General features: G+C 36.2%; 1 protein-coding gene across 1 annotated transcript; it reads left to right on the top strand.

Annotated features, from left to right (window-relative positions):
* Positions 1–3,259: 3,259 nt before the first annotated feature.
* On the top strand, positions 3,260–5,242 carry LOC117784229 (golgin subfamily A member 6-like protein 2). The gene is made up of 4 exons (XM_034621901.1): positions 3,260–3,325; positions 3,568–3,747; positions 3,818–4,093; positions 4,166–5,242. The coding sequence occupies exons 1-4, from the start codon at positions 3,305–3,307 to the stop codon at positions 4,682–4,684; spliced, it is 996 nt and encodes a 331-aa protein (XP_034477792.1). The 5' UTR covers positions 3,260–3,304; the 3' UTR covers positions 4,685–5,242.
* Positions 5,243–16,262: the final 11,020 nt, after the last annotated feature.

Below are 16,262 nucleotides of genomic sequence, written 5' to 3'. Positions count from 1 at the left end.
TCCTATTTCCAGTTCGGTTTTCGCATTTTTGAAAAGAATAAAGTGCAATTTTTCTGGGCTACTTTAAGTAAGTTTTGCGTTTAATTCAAGTCTGCAAAAATTAAAAACATACTAGTTTAAAGCAAGGCTGCAACCGCCAAAATTTTGTTAATGGTTCGGTTCGGCGGTTCAAAGCAATGAGCAAGACATCGGTTCGGTTCGCGAATTGGCTTATATATAACCTCTGAACCCAAGGTATGGGTTCGAACCTTGGTTCAATTTCATACAAAAAATTTTTTTTGTGGTTGTACATTTTTCTTTTCATTTTTATATAATAAAATTTTTTTTTTTTAAGAAATCAAATTTTGATGGCAATTAAAATTTATTTGAAGATTTAAACGACTTATTTTAGCCCGAAGTCTTAAATAATTGCGTAATATTAGAAAACCATAAAATTTATGAATTTATTATTCTTCGAACCGAACCTTTTATTTTAGAAAGCGGTTCGGCTTAGGTTCAGGTTCGTGAAGTAAATAATTTCAAGGGTTCGGTCATGATACGGTACAGGCTGCTTAAAAACCCAAACCGAACCGGTTCTACGAGGTTCGGTTCAGAACCGGTTTGCAGCCTTGGTTTAAAGACACAAAAATCTTGAATTAATCCCAAATTGTACTTGTTTCTAGCATAAAACATTCATATTTTAAAGTTCATTTCTATCTTTAAAAATACTCTTTTAAGTACAAAGAATCCTAAGCTAGTTTAGTAAAGATCTTTGTTGCTTCTGGAGGTATCTTAACAAGACTCACAGATTTTATTTTTGCCATCGTTTTATATATTCTGACTAAGTTTTGTTAAAGTCGGAGTATTATTTCAAATAGCTGCTATAGCATTGGACAATCGGAACCCTAAATTATAGATCGATTCATACTAAATTTCAAATTTTTAATACCCATCAATCTTAATAAGTTAAAAACTAAACATTATAAATTTAAATATGGTCTAATTTAATTTTAGGATGGCACATTTTTCTAAGTGTAGCACCACGGCTGTCTAAGAGGTGGTTGTTATTGCCTTCTGTGTCATAATTGTTTACGTCTTCATGCTGCGTCCCGTTGTGAAGGTCGTTGTTACTGTTACTGTTATTGTTATTGTTTACATTGAATGCCTTTTGGCCGTTATTGGCGAATTGCAGGCCGAACACTAAATACCGAACTGTGCTAATTGTTTGTCACTCAAGTTCAGTTAGCCAAGCTAAACAAGTCATATGAAATGCACGCACGTAGACACTTGAGCATTTATTGGATCACCCAGCAACGCCCACACCGACCTTATAAAATAGCCAGCGGTCCCAATTAGTTGCTTGTACATCATTATTAACAACATAATTAATAGGCAGTCTGCCTTTTCTTTCACTCACTCTCTCTGTCTCGTTCTCTGTCCATCAGTGGACCTGTCGACACATTCTAGCTCTCGGCAAAGTCGCGCTTGAGATCAGCCCAAAAAGCGCCAACGCATACTTCAGCTTCAAGACAAGACAAGACCGAAGAGCCCACAAATTGTTTGAAGATTGCGCTGCTGCGACGTCAGCGTCTGCGTCAGCGTCAGCGTCAACGTCAGCGTTTGTTTTACCTTGGGAAAATCCGAGCAGTCATCGTCTGTCCAAGTCGAGACCATCAGTCAGTTTGGGTCGTCACAGCTAACGACTCAGCAATAATAATACTCTCCACACTTTACTCTCACTCTCTTTTACGTGGTCTTTTCGCTTTCAGTGACGCTGGCAGCGACGCCAGCAGCGACGTCGCGACGTCGACTGTTGTTGCGTGCATTTTGCACATTGGGCGACAAAGCGAACGCTTTCAGCCGAGACTGAAGCTGTGGCTTTTGTGGTAGCAGACACTGAAGCTGAAGCTGTACACTCAGAAAAAATATACGACCCTAGTTTTAGAAATTCTCCATTGTTTTAAACTGCCATAAAACTTACATAATTGTCTATTTATTGGATATTTATTTATTTATTTATATAAATGTATCTTAAAAATGAATCCCAAAGTTATAAATAGTTATGGAATATATTTTTCTTAACTACATATAAAAAAACTACCCTAAAAAGTGTATTTTTAAAAAATATCATATCCAAAACATGGGTAAACGGTTTTTTTTTCTAAAACTAAAGGGTTATTTGGGTGATTATGGAATATATTTTTCTTAGCTACATATAAAAAAATTACACTAAAAAGTATATTTTTTAAAAATATCATATCCAAAACATGGGTAAACTGTTTTTTTCTAAAACCAAAGGGTTATTTTGGTGATTATGGAATATATTTTTCTTAACTACATATAAAAAAATTACCCTGAAAAGTGTATTTTTTTAGAAATATCATTTCTAAAATATGGCTAAACGTTTTTATTCTATAACCAAAGGCTGATTTTGCAATTCAATCTTTTTATTTATAGAAAATAAATAGGAAAAATGAGAAATTTTTGTATTATTTAAAAAAAATAATTGTCATATAATAAATGGCGGCATTTCTTAATTTTATACATTTTTTTTCTATTTTTAGAAAGTATGGTGGTAAAACATAGAAAAACAATTTCTGATATTTAAAAATATATACCCCACATTTTAAAAATAAATTCCTTGATTTTAGAAATAATGCTTCAATTGTTATGGGTCCGAAGCCCTGTTTATCAGAAAAAAATAGATATTGGTATTACATTTCAGAAAAGATTAGCCACATATGTATTTAGGAAATGTATTTTCTATTATTAGAAAAAAATAGATATTGGTATTACATTTCAGAAAAGATTAGCCACATATGTATTTAGGAAATGTATTTTCTATTATGATAGGCGAATCGGCCTTGAAAGCAATTTAAAGGTGATTTTCTGAATTTCTGGATTAAAAACTAGTCATTTTTTTCTCAGTGTAGCTGTAACTGTGACTGAGCCTGAGAGCTTTGCAGTAGCAGCAGCAGCAGCGGCGTCGGCGGCGGCTCGACCGTGTCCCCACAGACACACACACACACACACAAACACACACCTATACAGTAAAAAGCTGCGATCGCTGTTCGAAGTTTTTTACTGTTTGGCCAAAATTATTGCTGTTTTGTGCTGCTATGCTGCTGTTGCCGTCGCTGCCAGCTTCGCTGTCGCCGTCGGCGTCGCCGTCAGCGTCGCTGCGTTTCTTTTTGGCGCGTCTCATTCAAAATATAAATAGATGTGCATGTAGGGAAATGCGAATAGTGTTCATAGAAGACCTCAGCGGAGGCACATTTCAGCTCTTTTGTTTCGACGCGCTGTTGGTGGTACAGGGATTCCAAGCATGAGATCCCTCAGTTTGTTGGTTAGTGTTGTGCATGATCAGACAAGTCATCGAGTCTATAACGGGTGACGGGTGAACGGTGAACTCTATAAATATCCTGAAATGCCAAATGCAATTCTAAACTGTGAAATAATATTTGCATAAATAATTTAAAAATAATGTTTGTGAATAAACCAAAAAAATCAAGTGATCTTAATTTTAAAATACGACGCGTGCATAAATTTTGGATGGTTTTCTAATTGATTCTCTGGTGGTGTCCACAGCTACTCGGCGCCAGCTGCGCGCTAATCCTAAGCATAGCCTACGCACATCCGCCGGAGGGTGTGTGGAAGAAGAAGCTGACCTGGAAGGAGGATTGGGTGCAGGTCTGGAAGACCATTAAAAAAGAGGCATGGGAAACGAAATGGAAAAAGGTGTCCGTACCAATTTGGAAAGAAGTTCAGGTAAGAAGCAGCAAACAACAAAGAAGAAGAAGGATACAAAATATAAAATGCGACAAACGACATACGACAGGTGCCTGTCTGGAAGGAGGAGAAGGTGCCGGACTGGAAGATCATTAAGAAGCCCAAGATTGAGGAACGCGAGGTGCCCGCCTGGAAGGATATCAAAGTGCCCGAATGGAAGAAGATAACGAAGCCCATTTGGGTGCCCACCAAGGTGGCCGTGTGGAAGGAAATTCAAGTACCAGTGTGGAAGGAAGTCCAAGTGCCGTTCTGGAAGGAAATCCAGGTGCCAGTGTGGAAGGAAGTACAGGTGGCAGACTGGAAACAAATGTTCGAGCCACAATGGGTAAGCAAGCAAATAATATGGGAAATAATCATGAATTTATGAATTCATTTGAAATTCTCCTGTTTCGATTAGGTGAAAATGGGCATTCCTGGTGAAAAGTTCTTGGGCAAAGATCACGAGGGCTGGGAGTACACCAGTCACGATCTGTGGCGCAAGAAGCTCATCTGGAAGCCAGTGTGGAAGAAGATCTGGCGCACCGAGAAGAAACAGGAGTGGCGCACCGAGAAGAAGCAGGAATGGCGCACCGAAAAGGTGCAAGAGTGGAAAACTGAAAAGGTGCAAGAATGGAAACAGGACAAGAAGCTGGAATGGAAAGACGAATGGGTTCAGGTGTGGAAGCCATCCAAGAAGCAAATCTGGATCAAGGAGAAGCGCGAAACGTGGGTCGAGGAGAAGGTACAGATCTGGCGCACCGAGAAGAAACAAGTCTGGGCCACCGAGAAGAAGCAGGCGTGGAAGGACGAATGGCAATCGGTGCAGGTGCCTGTCTGGAAGGAGGTCAAGGTACAGGAATGGAAAAAGGTGTGGAAGCCAGTGTGGGAAAAGGTCTGGGTACCAATTAGCCATGGACACGGACATGGCTGGGATTAAATTGTGCCCAAAATAACGGGCTAACATCTCGCAAGCTATGCGACAGCACTGATATTATCTGATAACTGCCCAAGTCCAGCCCAAGTTCGAACCCAGGTTCGAACCCAAGTTCGAACCCATACTTAAGTCAGCTCATTTGGCCTAAATCATCTCCTCCCTCCACATGCACACACCCCGAATGCATTTTGTATACAAATTTCGTCACTTTTCCTTTCAACTTATCTTCTTCTTTTCTACTATTTCTGTCTCTTTGCCTCTTGTAACTGTATCTGTATCTTAAGTGTACAAATTAGTCATCCGCGCGTTTGTCTTTAAGTTATAAACATTTCATATTCCATGAAACAATTTATTAATTGGCCTATTTGGATTTGCCATTGAAATTCAACTTCAATGAAGAATGAAGCTCAAAAACAAAAACAAAAACAACAACAACAACAAAACATAAAAGCATAAAGAAAAACAAGTGAAAATTGTGCATTAAAGGTTTGTAAATATGTATGTACGTAAACAAAAACCATAAACATAATCATAAACAACTGTACAAAATTTCAAACAAAACAACAAAAAATTAAATAAAAAAAATGATTAAAAAAAATAACATAAAAAAGGTATTAACAATTTAATTGTATAATTATGAATCCGCACATATATGTACTATATTATAATAAGTGCGCGTATTTCAGCAACGGAGGCAGTTTAAAGAGTACTCAAAAATGTGATTTGGAAGGCCAGCCAAAGTGATAAAGATGAAGATGCTGATGAGGATGGGATGATGTAATAAATATGCTCCTTTTACTTTCATCAGCATCGATTGCGCAACTTCAACTTCAACTTCATCTTCAGCTATAACTTCATGGCCAATCCTATTCACATTCGCATTTCCCATTTTGGCATTAGATGTCCATTAGTTTGAAGATGCAACTCATAAAGTTGCAGGCCTCATGACACGCGGAAGTTGCAGTTAGATATGCTGCAACACAGAAACAAAAAGCGGCAATCGACGACTGAAAGGGGCAAGTTGTTTTTGTTGCACGATTGTTGCAATCAGACGGCAGCATCATCATTTCAGAGGGAGGCCAATAGCCAAGAGCCAAGAGCCAAAGCCAATGCATATGAACTTGCAACTTGCAACAGCAATAGTGGCAACTTGGCATCCGATGCCCAGATGCAGATGCCAAATAAATCTCAAGGAAGCATCTCGGCCAGATAAGCAGCCACAATAACAATAACGCCTGACTTCCTGTTCAAGTTGAAGTTGAATGCAGCTGTGGCATAGGGACAAAGACAGAGACAGAGACAAAGATAGAAATACAGACGGTGCAACTATACAACACAAGTCCAAGTCACTCGGTCGCCGATGTTGCAACATGCGGCTTTTAATTGACTCGCTCGCTTCTTTTCTTTTCTGTGTCTGTGTGCCAAAATCCGATGCCGACAACTCTGAGACACATTTCCTCCCCTCCCCTCGCAAGTCTAGTTAGCAGCCTCAGGAAGCAACTTGTGGCAGTGGCAGTTGCAGCCAGTTGTGGCACCAAAACTGGACACCAGACACCGGCCGCAAATTGTGGCGATTAGGTAACTGTTCCACCAAATACAGCCAGTCCAAAAGTTCGAGTTCAAGCAAAGCCGTTAAGAGAGAGCCTGAGAGTTTTTTTTTTTTTCGTTAATGATGTTTCAAATTCACAAATCATCACGCGGACCTTTAATTTATGAGTGGGCGTGGCTTATTGGGTAACAACTCCCCCTCCAAAAAAATATATATATATTCAAAGGCTCTTTTGCAAATATTTCACATTGAGTCAAACCGTCTCTTAATGAATATGAGCATTGAGACTAATTATTAACAATAAACCTATTTAACTGCAATTTCAGCAATTTTCTGTTTGAAGCGCAACAAAACTTATAGAATTCATATATCTACACTAATAGAAAACGAATAGTAAAAATAAATACAACTCTATTAGATTTAACTAGAAAACGTATTGAAATGTAATACAACTAAATAAATAAATACAACAAACAAATAAAACTAAAACTTAACACTTCAAATTAACAATATAATATTTATTTAAAACATGCTATAATGTTAATTAAATCGTATTTGAATTGATGTCAGATTTTAATGAAAAACGTAATAAACTTTAACTTTACTAAAAACATGAAAATTTAAGCCGATTTGTACATTATTATTAGACCAAAAATTCCAAAATATTTATTATAAGCTCGGTGGCTCAATGGTTAGAGTTGCCTACCTGTTACAGACAGAACTTTTTCAGTTCGAAGGCCTGGGTTCGAACCCCACTCTGTTCCTTGCTAAGGAGAAAAATCAGGAATAAAATTGAATTAAATAATAAGATTTAAATTCATAAAAATATAAAAAATAAATAAGAAAAAAATTAAATAGCTAAAGAAATAGATAAATTATATTATTATACTTAAATTTAAAATGAGATATATATAAATTGATTATAATTATATTTGTTTTTGTGTTAAAGTGCTTAGACTTTAAATCTACTTAGTCCATATTTTTTCAATCATAAATTAAAAATCTTTGTCAAAATATTAAAATTTAATAGCATTTTTCTAACAGTGTATAAAGTTTAAGATATTTTTGGAATTAAGCAGACGTTAACCAATTCCAATACCAATTGATTTGTTGTTGCTCTTGCAATTTGTATTTCCTTCTGATTATGATTGCCAAGTACAATGGGCAACTTATCGACAATTAGTATATAGGAAAACATTCACAACTTGACATCTAATTAAGTCAATGACACTCATGCTGAAGGTCTGCATATCGAACCCTATCAAGATCAACACAATGTCAAAAAGTATAGCCGTATATGTTTTCAAAACAATTTCCATAACTCAAAACTTGAAAACTTGAAAACTCCAAACGGACAAGTTGCATTGTCAGCAAGTTGGTTGCATTATAAAATGTAAAAATCATTTTCTGGCTGTTGGCTTTTCTTTTGTCTCGCTTACAAAATGGTAAATGTCTTTGTTTTAATTGATGTTGTTGCCGTTTGCGGCTGTTATTGTTGCACAAAGACTCGTTACCTCGGAATGTAATCAAGCTGTGTGTGTTTGTCTTGGCTTGGGCATTAATTCGAGTACCCGCTGCTCAGACAAGCTCAGATAATGAGACAGTGTCCAGATAATCCAGCTAATCGGACAATAGCATCGCCAACGCAGCCACGCGGCGTATGCGTAATATTTTTTTTAATGGTCAACTGTTCAAAGCAAGTGGCGAATTGCGCGCAGCCTCTCATCATTTTATGTAATGCACACAACTGTCATGCGAAATTCAAATTTTAATACTAGCAACAACAACAGTTTACAGTAAACAAAACAAAAGCACCACAACAACAACTCGATGACAGCAACAACTCTACGCATTTTGAGTGAAGCACAAGTGAAGAAAGACGCAGTCAACTGTTGTTGTTTTAAATGTTGCAGCAGTCACAACAACAAGAGCAACAGCAACAACAGCAACAACAAAGCCACACATATTGCACAAGCAAAACAAAAACAAAACAAACGAACGCCTCGAAACGTAAATTGAAAAGAAGTAATAAAAATAAATTTGCTGAATAAAAAGAGAAAAAAAACTATAAGAAAAAAATGTAAAAATATGTTATAATAAAGAGCGAGAAATGTTGATTGTAATAAATCTTTTGTTTACACACACAAAAACACGCCTGAAATATTTATTTATATTTATTTCGCGGCACAGCAACAACAAAGCGCTGCTCAGGTTCAAGACAACAAGCAGCAAACCGCAAAAAAAAAAACAAAAACTAAAAACAAACTAAAGAAAAAAAGAAAAAGAAAAACTGAGACACAGCAAGAGGCACGTGAGGTGGAGAGAAGTGTGTGTGAGTGTGTGTGTATGTGTGTGACAGTGTTGCTGTTGGTTGCCAAGCGTGAAATGGCAACACTGCAGAGGTTGTTGCACGCATCAGCTGCAGATGAAGTTGACGCTGCCAGCGTCTTGATCTGTGCCACATGTTGCCAGTTGCCAGTTGCCAATTGAAGCATGTGGGTCATTGGTAGAAAACGAAAGTGTGTGTGTGTGTGTGTAGAACTGGAGCAAGCAAGCGGCAACTTGTTGTGTGCCACATTTGTCATTAAGGCAGCAGCGGCAAGGTCGTCACCCAGTTGCACTCCGTTGACAGCGACAACGACAGCGCAAAAAGAAATGAGGTAATAATAAATAGCACTCGTTTGCGGCAGCCACAATTAAAGCCATGACACAGAGCAAATGTGGCAACTTGACTCAAATAATTAAGAGGCAAACAGAGAAGCAACATTAACTTATTGGTTATGACTAAAGTATCTATTAGTTGGATTATCTAATAATTTTTTGAATTTTCCCAGACATTTTTTATACTTCTAGATTTTAAATTTGTTTTATTTTTTATTATTTCAGTTTTAAATAAAGTTAAATTTAACTTAAGTCAACTGTTCTCAGTTGACACTAAATAAATAAATATATAAATAAAGTTGATTTTTTTTTATCATTAAATATTAATTTGAAAGATATTGTCATAATTTTAGATTAACTTAAGTCAACTATTCTTAGTTGACACTAAGTAAATACATAAATAAACATATAAATACAGCGAAATATCGACAACTCAATTTTTACGGAAACGAAAATCGCGTTCTTTAACTAGATTATTTTTTGGACGATTTATCGAGTTAATTAAATCAATTACCCAGAAAAATCACAACTTACTGTATTTTGCATTTTGCAGAATTAAGTTAAGTCGCTCAATTTTAATGAACGACAATAATAAATGTTCTACAAAAATGCTAAAGTGTGAATCAGTCATAAAAACGATGAAAGTAAAATAAGATTTGATTAAAATTTCGATTTTAAATGAAAAAACATTTTTTTTTTTTAAATATATGAAACTTGATCTATTATTTTTCAATACATTTTTTTCTTGCAATTTTCTATGTCGATATTCAATTCAATCAAAAGATTGAATTTATATCACTAGTTGCTATAAATAGCCATTTCAATCAGTGGGCGTTGCAACAAAAGACTTAGGCCACAAACTTGTTTAGTCACGCGACAACAACAAAAACAACAACAGCTGGTGACAGACAACTGTATGCAGAATCTAAACAGACCAGTTTTAGCCAATTTCGCGCTGCTCTACAACAATTCAGTTTACGAATTGGGCCAGCTGACATTTTCATTCATTAAATGTAAATTCAATTTGTTGTCAATCAATTGTTGCCTGCTTTTGTTTTTAGTTTTTTATTCCATTTGTGTTGTTGGCCTAAAAAGCGGCTGTCTTTTTATTATTTTCTATTTCTCTATTTCTCGCTCTGGTCTGAATGGAGTCACAGAGTGAGGTAGGGGAGGGAGGGAAGGGGCAGTGAATTTATTACAGCGCTTCAACGCAATTGCAGTTTACGACTTCCTCGAGCTGCATTATTATTAACCAGTTAGCAGTTTGTTGGCCGAAGCAGCTGATACGCTAAATGGCCAATACGAGTATGTGACGCCAGCTTTGTCATGCTCTCTCCCTCTTCCCACCCTTTCCCCTCAAACTCCTTGTGGCCAGCAGGCAGTTTGTCGTTTAGCGTTTGACTGATTTTTTTTATATTTATTTTTTTTTGCAACTCTTCAATATTTTGCATGTTGTAATTTTTGTTATGCAGCTCTTGAGTACTCGTATCGGGGGAGACAATGTGCAATTGTTAGCCGGAGCAATCGCAATTGTTGTGCGAATTTATACATTTTACGAGGTGTTTTCACAGCATCGTTAAATACCGACTGAATAAATGATATATAAATTGCCACTATGCAAATTACATTTAATGGTGAACATTTTTGTCTTTCGCAGCGTTTGACAAATACATTTTCGCAATCAAATTGTGCAAAGTCACCGACCACAAATTGTTGTCATATTTAAGTCAATGTGGTTAACCAAGTAAATACTTACTTAGAGCATTAACATTCTTGTTCTATTCGCTAAAGCAAAATGTCAACTGCAAATTTGTTCGAAGACAATATTATATGTGTAACAATATTTATATTTGGTTTGAACACAAACGCACTTTTAAATAATATTGTTAAACAATAAATAAAAAACTGCTAAGCCAGCTTGGAGTAAACTGAATATGCATATATATTTTAATATTTATTGTTGTTCATACAAATATTTTTTAAGAATTCATTAAATATTATTGAAATTTTGGAAAGTGAATATTCAACAATTTATTAAATAATTAAAGAGTTTTAAAATTAACTCGCTCTCTATTAACTTCAAAATTCAAATGGCGCCATCTCTGGTTAGCTTATGAAAACACAGCGCCATCTTTGGCAATATTTGTGCCAAGCAAACGAGATTTATTTATCAACTGGCGCCTAAAAGTATGCTGTTCATTTGTTAAGCAACTAAAAGCTGGCTGATATGAAATGAAATTTATTCTTTATATTTTAATTTTCAAATTAAAACGAACGCATTTTCGGCCTTCAAGTATTATTAAATTTATACATTTCTGATCAGGACCTGAAAAATATTTGTTTTTCAAATATAATTTTTTCCGCGTGTTCTTAAAGTCTTGCTGTGGCGCCACCTTTTGTCTATTTTTCGAAGCTTTTTCTTTGGCGCTCTCTTTCGACAACTATGGCAACTTTCTGCACTTCTTTGTAATTTTTTACGCGGGTGAATTTGAAAATTCAATAATTAATTTAAAATTATGAATTTAGAAAATTTCAATATTATTAAGCCATTCAATTAGAAAAAGCGTTAAATTTCAATCTAATTGTACACTTGCTCCTCTAAAAATATATATTTATTAACGACGTTTAGTCAAGCGCACATCAAAAGACTTAGACAACGAACTTGAGTGCAGCTGTTGGCATTGGCTATTGACGCCATTTGACCCGCTGAATTTAATAATGGCTCGTTTAACTGGAAAATTGAAATGAGCGGAAACAAATATATTTTAGCAGGCCGTTTGGATTTTAATCAACTTATGCCGGTGCCATGCAATTATGCAATCAGTTTTGTTATTTTGCATGTGCCACACACTATTTGCCGAGCGTGACTGCAACTGACTGTCTGACTGTGTGACTGACTGACTGAATAACTGACTGAATAACTGACTGAATAACTGACTGACCAACTGAAAGTGTTAGCTTGGCTTTTCCAACTCAAAGATACATGTGATTAGCACCACTTGACGTGTGAATCCAATGAATATTAACTCCACATCAAATTTGCATGAATTGCGCTGCACAGTGTACACTAACTCAAATGGCAATTGTCTGGCGCTTTGAAGAACCCGCATGACTGGCAAGAAGTGTGGACTGATTGCGATTTCCTAGTTGCTTTTGCCATTTGAGACGGCACAACGTCATGGCCATAAGCGATTGCGCAATGCAACAAAGCGGCTAAAAGATATTGCCAAACGGTCAACGAACGCCAAAAGAACCAGTTTTATCAGTCAACCAACAAGTCCCCCACACACACCCGTACACACACACACACACACTCATAAGTATCGATTGCATTTCCGTTTATCATTGGCGCCCGTGCGTCTCATTTGACAACTCGTTAAATTTATTTTCTTGTCAAATGAGGTGTGAGCCCTCATCGTTGGCATTGTCGATTAGTTTTATGCAAATGACAAAAGACGTACGCTGCAAGTTGGCCATAATATAGCTATAAAGACATAATTCATGCAGTTGGTTGTTTTTGTTATGGACGCAACGTGACTTGAAATTTCTATGACAATTCAATTGTATGAGTGGCGGGTTCGTGTCTTAAGTCTTTTGTTGCCACATCGAATGGGGTCATGCTGAAATTGCATTTGCCTGACCTTGAAAGCTGCTGCAACTTGTGTCAACTTTCAGGGAAGTTCAAGCTCGAAGCTGTGGCAACTGTTGCAAGTTGTGGAAGTGGGCGCAACAGGCGTGCAATTAAAATGCCCAAACCGATCAACAAGCCATAAAAGAGCAACGAAAACATCGACAACAACAACTACAAACACTACAAGCTACCAATTGCCTTTGGTGCGTGCGATTTTGGAGTTGTCAACTGTCTGAAAGCGTAGCACAAAAGTGGTTCGGCCAGCTTCCACAAAGACGGCCCAAAATGTGCAGCATTTGCTTATTTTGGTGGTCCAAACAGGAAGCCAATCGGCATCAATCGGAAGTAAAAGGCACAGTTAAAGGCACAGCTGAGAAGGCGCCAGGTTCATTGGCCATTCGCAGGCTCATATGTTCAACAATTTGCCCCCTTTATCAACTGTCCACTGTCCACTGTTAACTAAATTTCCCCCTTCTCAGCTCTACACTGTGCAATAAATTATGTGCTTGGCACACGCCCACGCACGACACTTTAGTGATTGGCAAATCTCTGGCAATCTTTGGCTATTCAAATCAGGAGTGCTGCAGGAAGTGCATGCCAAAAGCTGCTCCAATTTTCATGCCGGAACCAATTGTAAATATACATATAAGATCACACACACACACACAGACAGACAGACAGACAGACAGACAGACGGACAGACAGACAGACAGACAGACAGACAGACAGACGGACAGACAGACAGACGGACAGACAGACGGACAGACAGACGGACAGACAGACAGACGGACAGACAGACGGACAGACAGACGGACAGACAGACGGACAGACAGACAGACGGACAGACAGACAGACAGACGGACAGACAGACAGACATAGCTATAGCGACCAGGGACTGTAATCATTATAAGTTTAATTATAAAACTCAAGAAATAATCAGTATTCTATAGGTTTTTTTTTTTGCTTAGAAATAATGATTATTTCTCAAGTTTTTTTGTTTTCTCAAAAATAATGATTATTTTATAAGTGGGCTGTCAGAGTTGCCTCCTTCTCCCTGTTACATACATTGCAACGAACACAATATACCCTTTTAAATATTTTTGAAGTAACGGGCATAAAAATACACCCTTAAACACTTAACACATTGACTGATTAAAGCCACGATATGGCGAGTCAGTGGCCAATACAAATATGAAAAGAAAAAAGAAACAACAAACAATAAACAAATCGGCATTACACGATCTGCATTTGAATTCGGTTCGAGTCAGAGTCGAAGTTGTAGACATAGACGAAAAGTAAAAGTGGTTCAACGGCTGCTGTGGCAGCGTTATCAACAACATCATCGTCAACGTTATGCGTCGACCTGCCATAACACTTCACTACACTTCACTTTATTTGATAGCCAGACAATCAGACACTTGAGTTTGTGCCATAAAAGGAAGTCATGAATATGGCCAGTGCAGACAGTGCACAAGGAAGCCACGAATCCGTACTTCATTCGCTTGGCCCTGGGCTATCCAAGTCGAGTATTTGTAGTTGGCTCTCTTTTGAGCCAACGCGTTACGCATTTCATTTGCACCGTCGCAGTCCAGATCCAGTTCCAGTTCGAGTTGGAGTTGGAGTTCCAATTCCAGTTCCAGTTGCACTTCCTGTTACTGGCTTTACTTTATTTATTTTACTTTGATGAATATTAATAAGAGTTTAGTTTTCATTTGGTGCGAATGTTGTTCGTTGAACTACCTGATGCTGTCACTTCCTTATGGACCAACTCCATGCCGTTGGACATTAACGCATTAGCGGTTGTTAAATGAAACCAAGGAAGCCCAATATTGTGGCTAACACAAATAACTTATAAATTTAGTTGATATATAGCAAAATTATTATATAAATCATTTTATTCTTTCTTTTTATATTTGTAAATAATATTACTATAGTTTTCAATAGCAGGAAATCTCTTATAAAAATAAAAAAGCAATTTTAAAATATTAAAAAAAAATTTGAGTGTTTTATCAGGCAATTAAACTGCCAGTTTTTATATTTATTATCTAACATAATTAGCTGGCTTTTGTTTTGACCATGAGCTACCCACTAAGCCTAGACACACACACACACACACACACACACACACACATACATTTATAACGGAACAACTCGGCCGCACGCATGCGAAAGTTGGAACTTTATTTTGCAGAGTGGGCAAATCTTTCTGCTCATTCATAAGAAACCGGGGGAATTGTTAAAAACTAAATCAACATGCAATTAATTTGGCTTTGAAAATGAAGCGAACCATTTAAAGAGCTCAACTTGAATGGAATTCCGCATGTTTTCCAGACTTTTCAAATATGTGCAAACTGAAGTGCAACAACAAAAGATGCAGGAAATACAAAAATAGACTTGCCGGCCAAGTGTTGCCACATTGTTGCACATGCAAAAATGCCAACACTGCACAATGGACAGTGGACAATTTCAGACAATTTGAACTGTTTTGTTTTTGTTAGATTCAAATTTGGCACGCAATGCGACAAAGCGACTGCCCTTAACCGAATTAAAGCTCCAACTTTGGCTTACAAATTACATTAAGTACTACTAATTGATACAACAGCCCCATTCCTCGGTCCCTGGCTCACAGTGCCCACTGTAAGTGTGTGCACATCAAGCGCCTCACGAGCGTGACGACCTTCAATGTTGTCGTTATTGAACAAGAATTCCCAAAACGCAACAACAAATAATCAAAAACCCAAAACCCAGAGGTCCGACGACAATCTGACAATCCAACAATACAACCATCCAGCAATCAAATAGAAAAAAAATAGACGCAATCCGTTGAACTGTTTTGTTTGTGCGTTTTCATACACGCAGAGAAAAAACGCAAGGTACAAAAATAAATATTGTATTTGATTTTTGGTATTAGATTTTAAAAGAAAACGTAGTAAAACTAAATTAAAACACTATAATTTAACAAAAAAAAGATACTATTGTTTTAAAGCTAATATGAATTTTAATTTAGTTTAGTTTATTTAAGTTAATTTTAATATTTCATGAAAATTTTTAAGTTAAAAATATTTCATATTTATTTTAAGATTTTCGTCTTTTTAAACTGAATTTATTTTAAGTTCCATAGCTCTGCGGCTGGAGTCGCCAGCCTGCCACAAATATACCATTTTTTTTAGTTTGAAAACCTGGGTTCGAGTTCCACTTTGTGAGATGCTGAAGGAGAACAATCATGAATAAAATTAAATAAAATAAACATTCTTCGTCAATGTATCTTAAATGTAGTTTTTATTCATAAAACTAAAAATAATTAATATAAAAAACACAATAACAAAAAAAAAAGGAAAAAAAAAAATTTATTTTTAACATAATACAATAAATTTGAAATTATTTGTTTTTTGTATATACAAAATAATTGTAATATGTTTCAAAATTGAGTTTGCTTTAAATTAAATATGAAAAAAAAATTGTAAGCACTTAAAAAAATTAGGTATAAATATATTCAATTTAAATATATTTCATATTTTTAAAGTGCTTACACTTTAAATGTACTAAATTAATATTTAACGCTTAATAATATAGTTTAATCAAAGTGTAAATATTAAATTATAAGAGCATTTTTCTCTGTGTGTAAAATTTGTTGTTTTTCCCATTTCGTGCTATTAATTTGCATTGCGCCAATGTTGTTGTTATTGTCGTTTTTGGTATTGTTTTTGATTAAGATTTATAACATTTATTGCCATAAGCCC

The sequence above is a fragment of the Drosophila innubila genome, assembly GCF_004354385.1.
Source record: "Drosophila innubila isolate TH190305 chromosome 2R unlocalized genomic scaffold, UK_Dinn_1.0 1_C_2R, whole genome shotgun sequence".
NCBI classification, from domain to species: domain Eukaryota; kingdom Metazoa; phylum Arthropoda; class Insecta; order Diptera; family Drosophilidae; genus Drosophila; species Drosophila innubila.
The sequence above is the reverse complement of the archived record's forward strand: the minus strand, read 5'-3'. Positions and strand labels throughout refer to the sequence as shown.

Excerpts from the sequence above, each read along its gene's own strand:
- LOC117784229 (XM_034621901.1), top strand. The coding sequence starts at position 3,305 with ATGAGATCCCTCAGTTTGTTG. Across the intron at positions 3,748-3,817 it reads CAATTTGGAAAGAAGTTCAG|GTGCCTGTCTGGAAGGAGGA; the intron begins GTAAGAAGCAGC and ends GACATACGACAG. Across the intron at positions 4,094-4,165 it reads AAATGTTCGAGCCACAATGG|GTGAAAATGGGCATTCCTGG; the intron begins GTAAGCAAGCAA and ends TGTTTCGATTAG.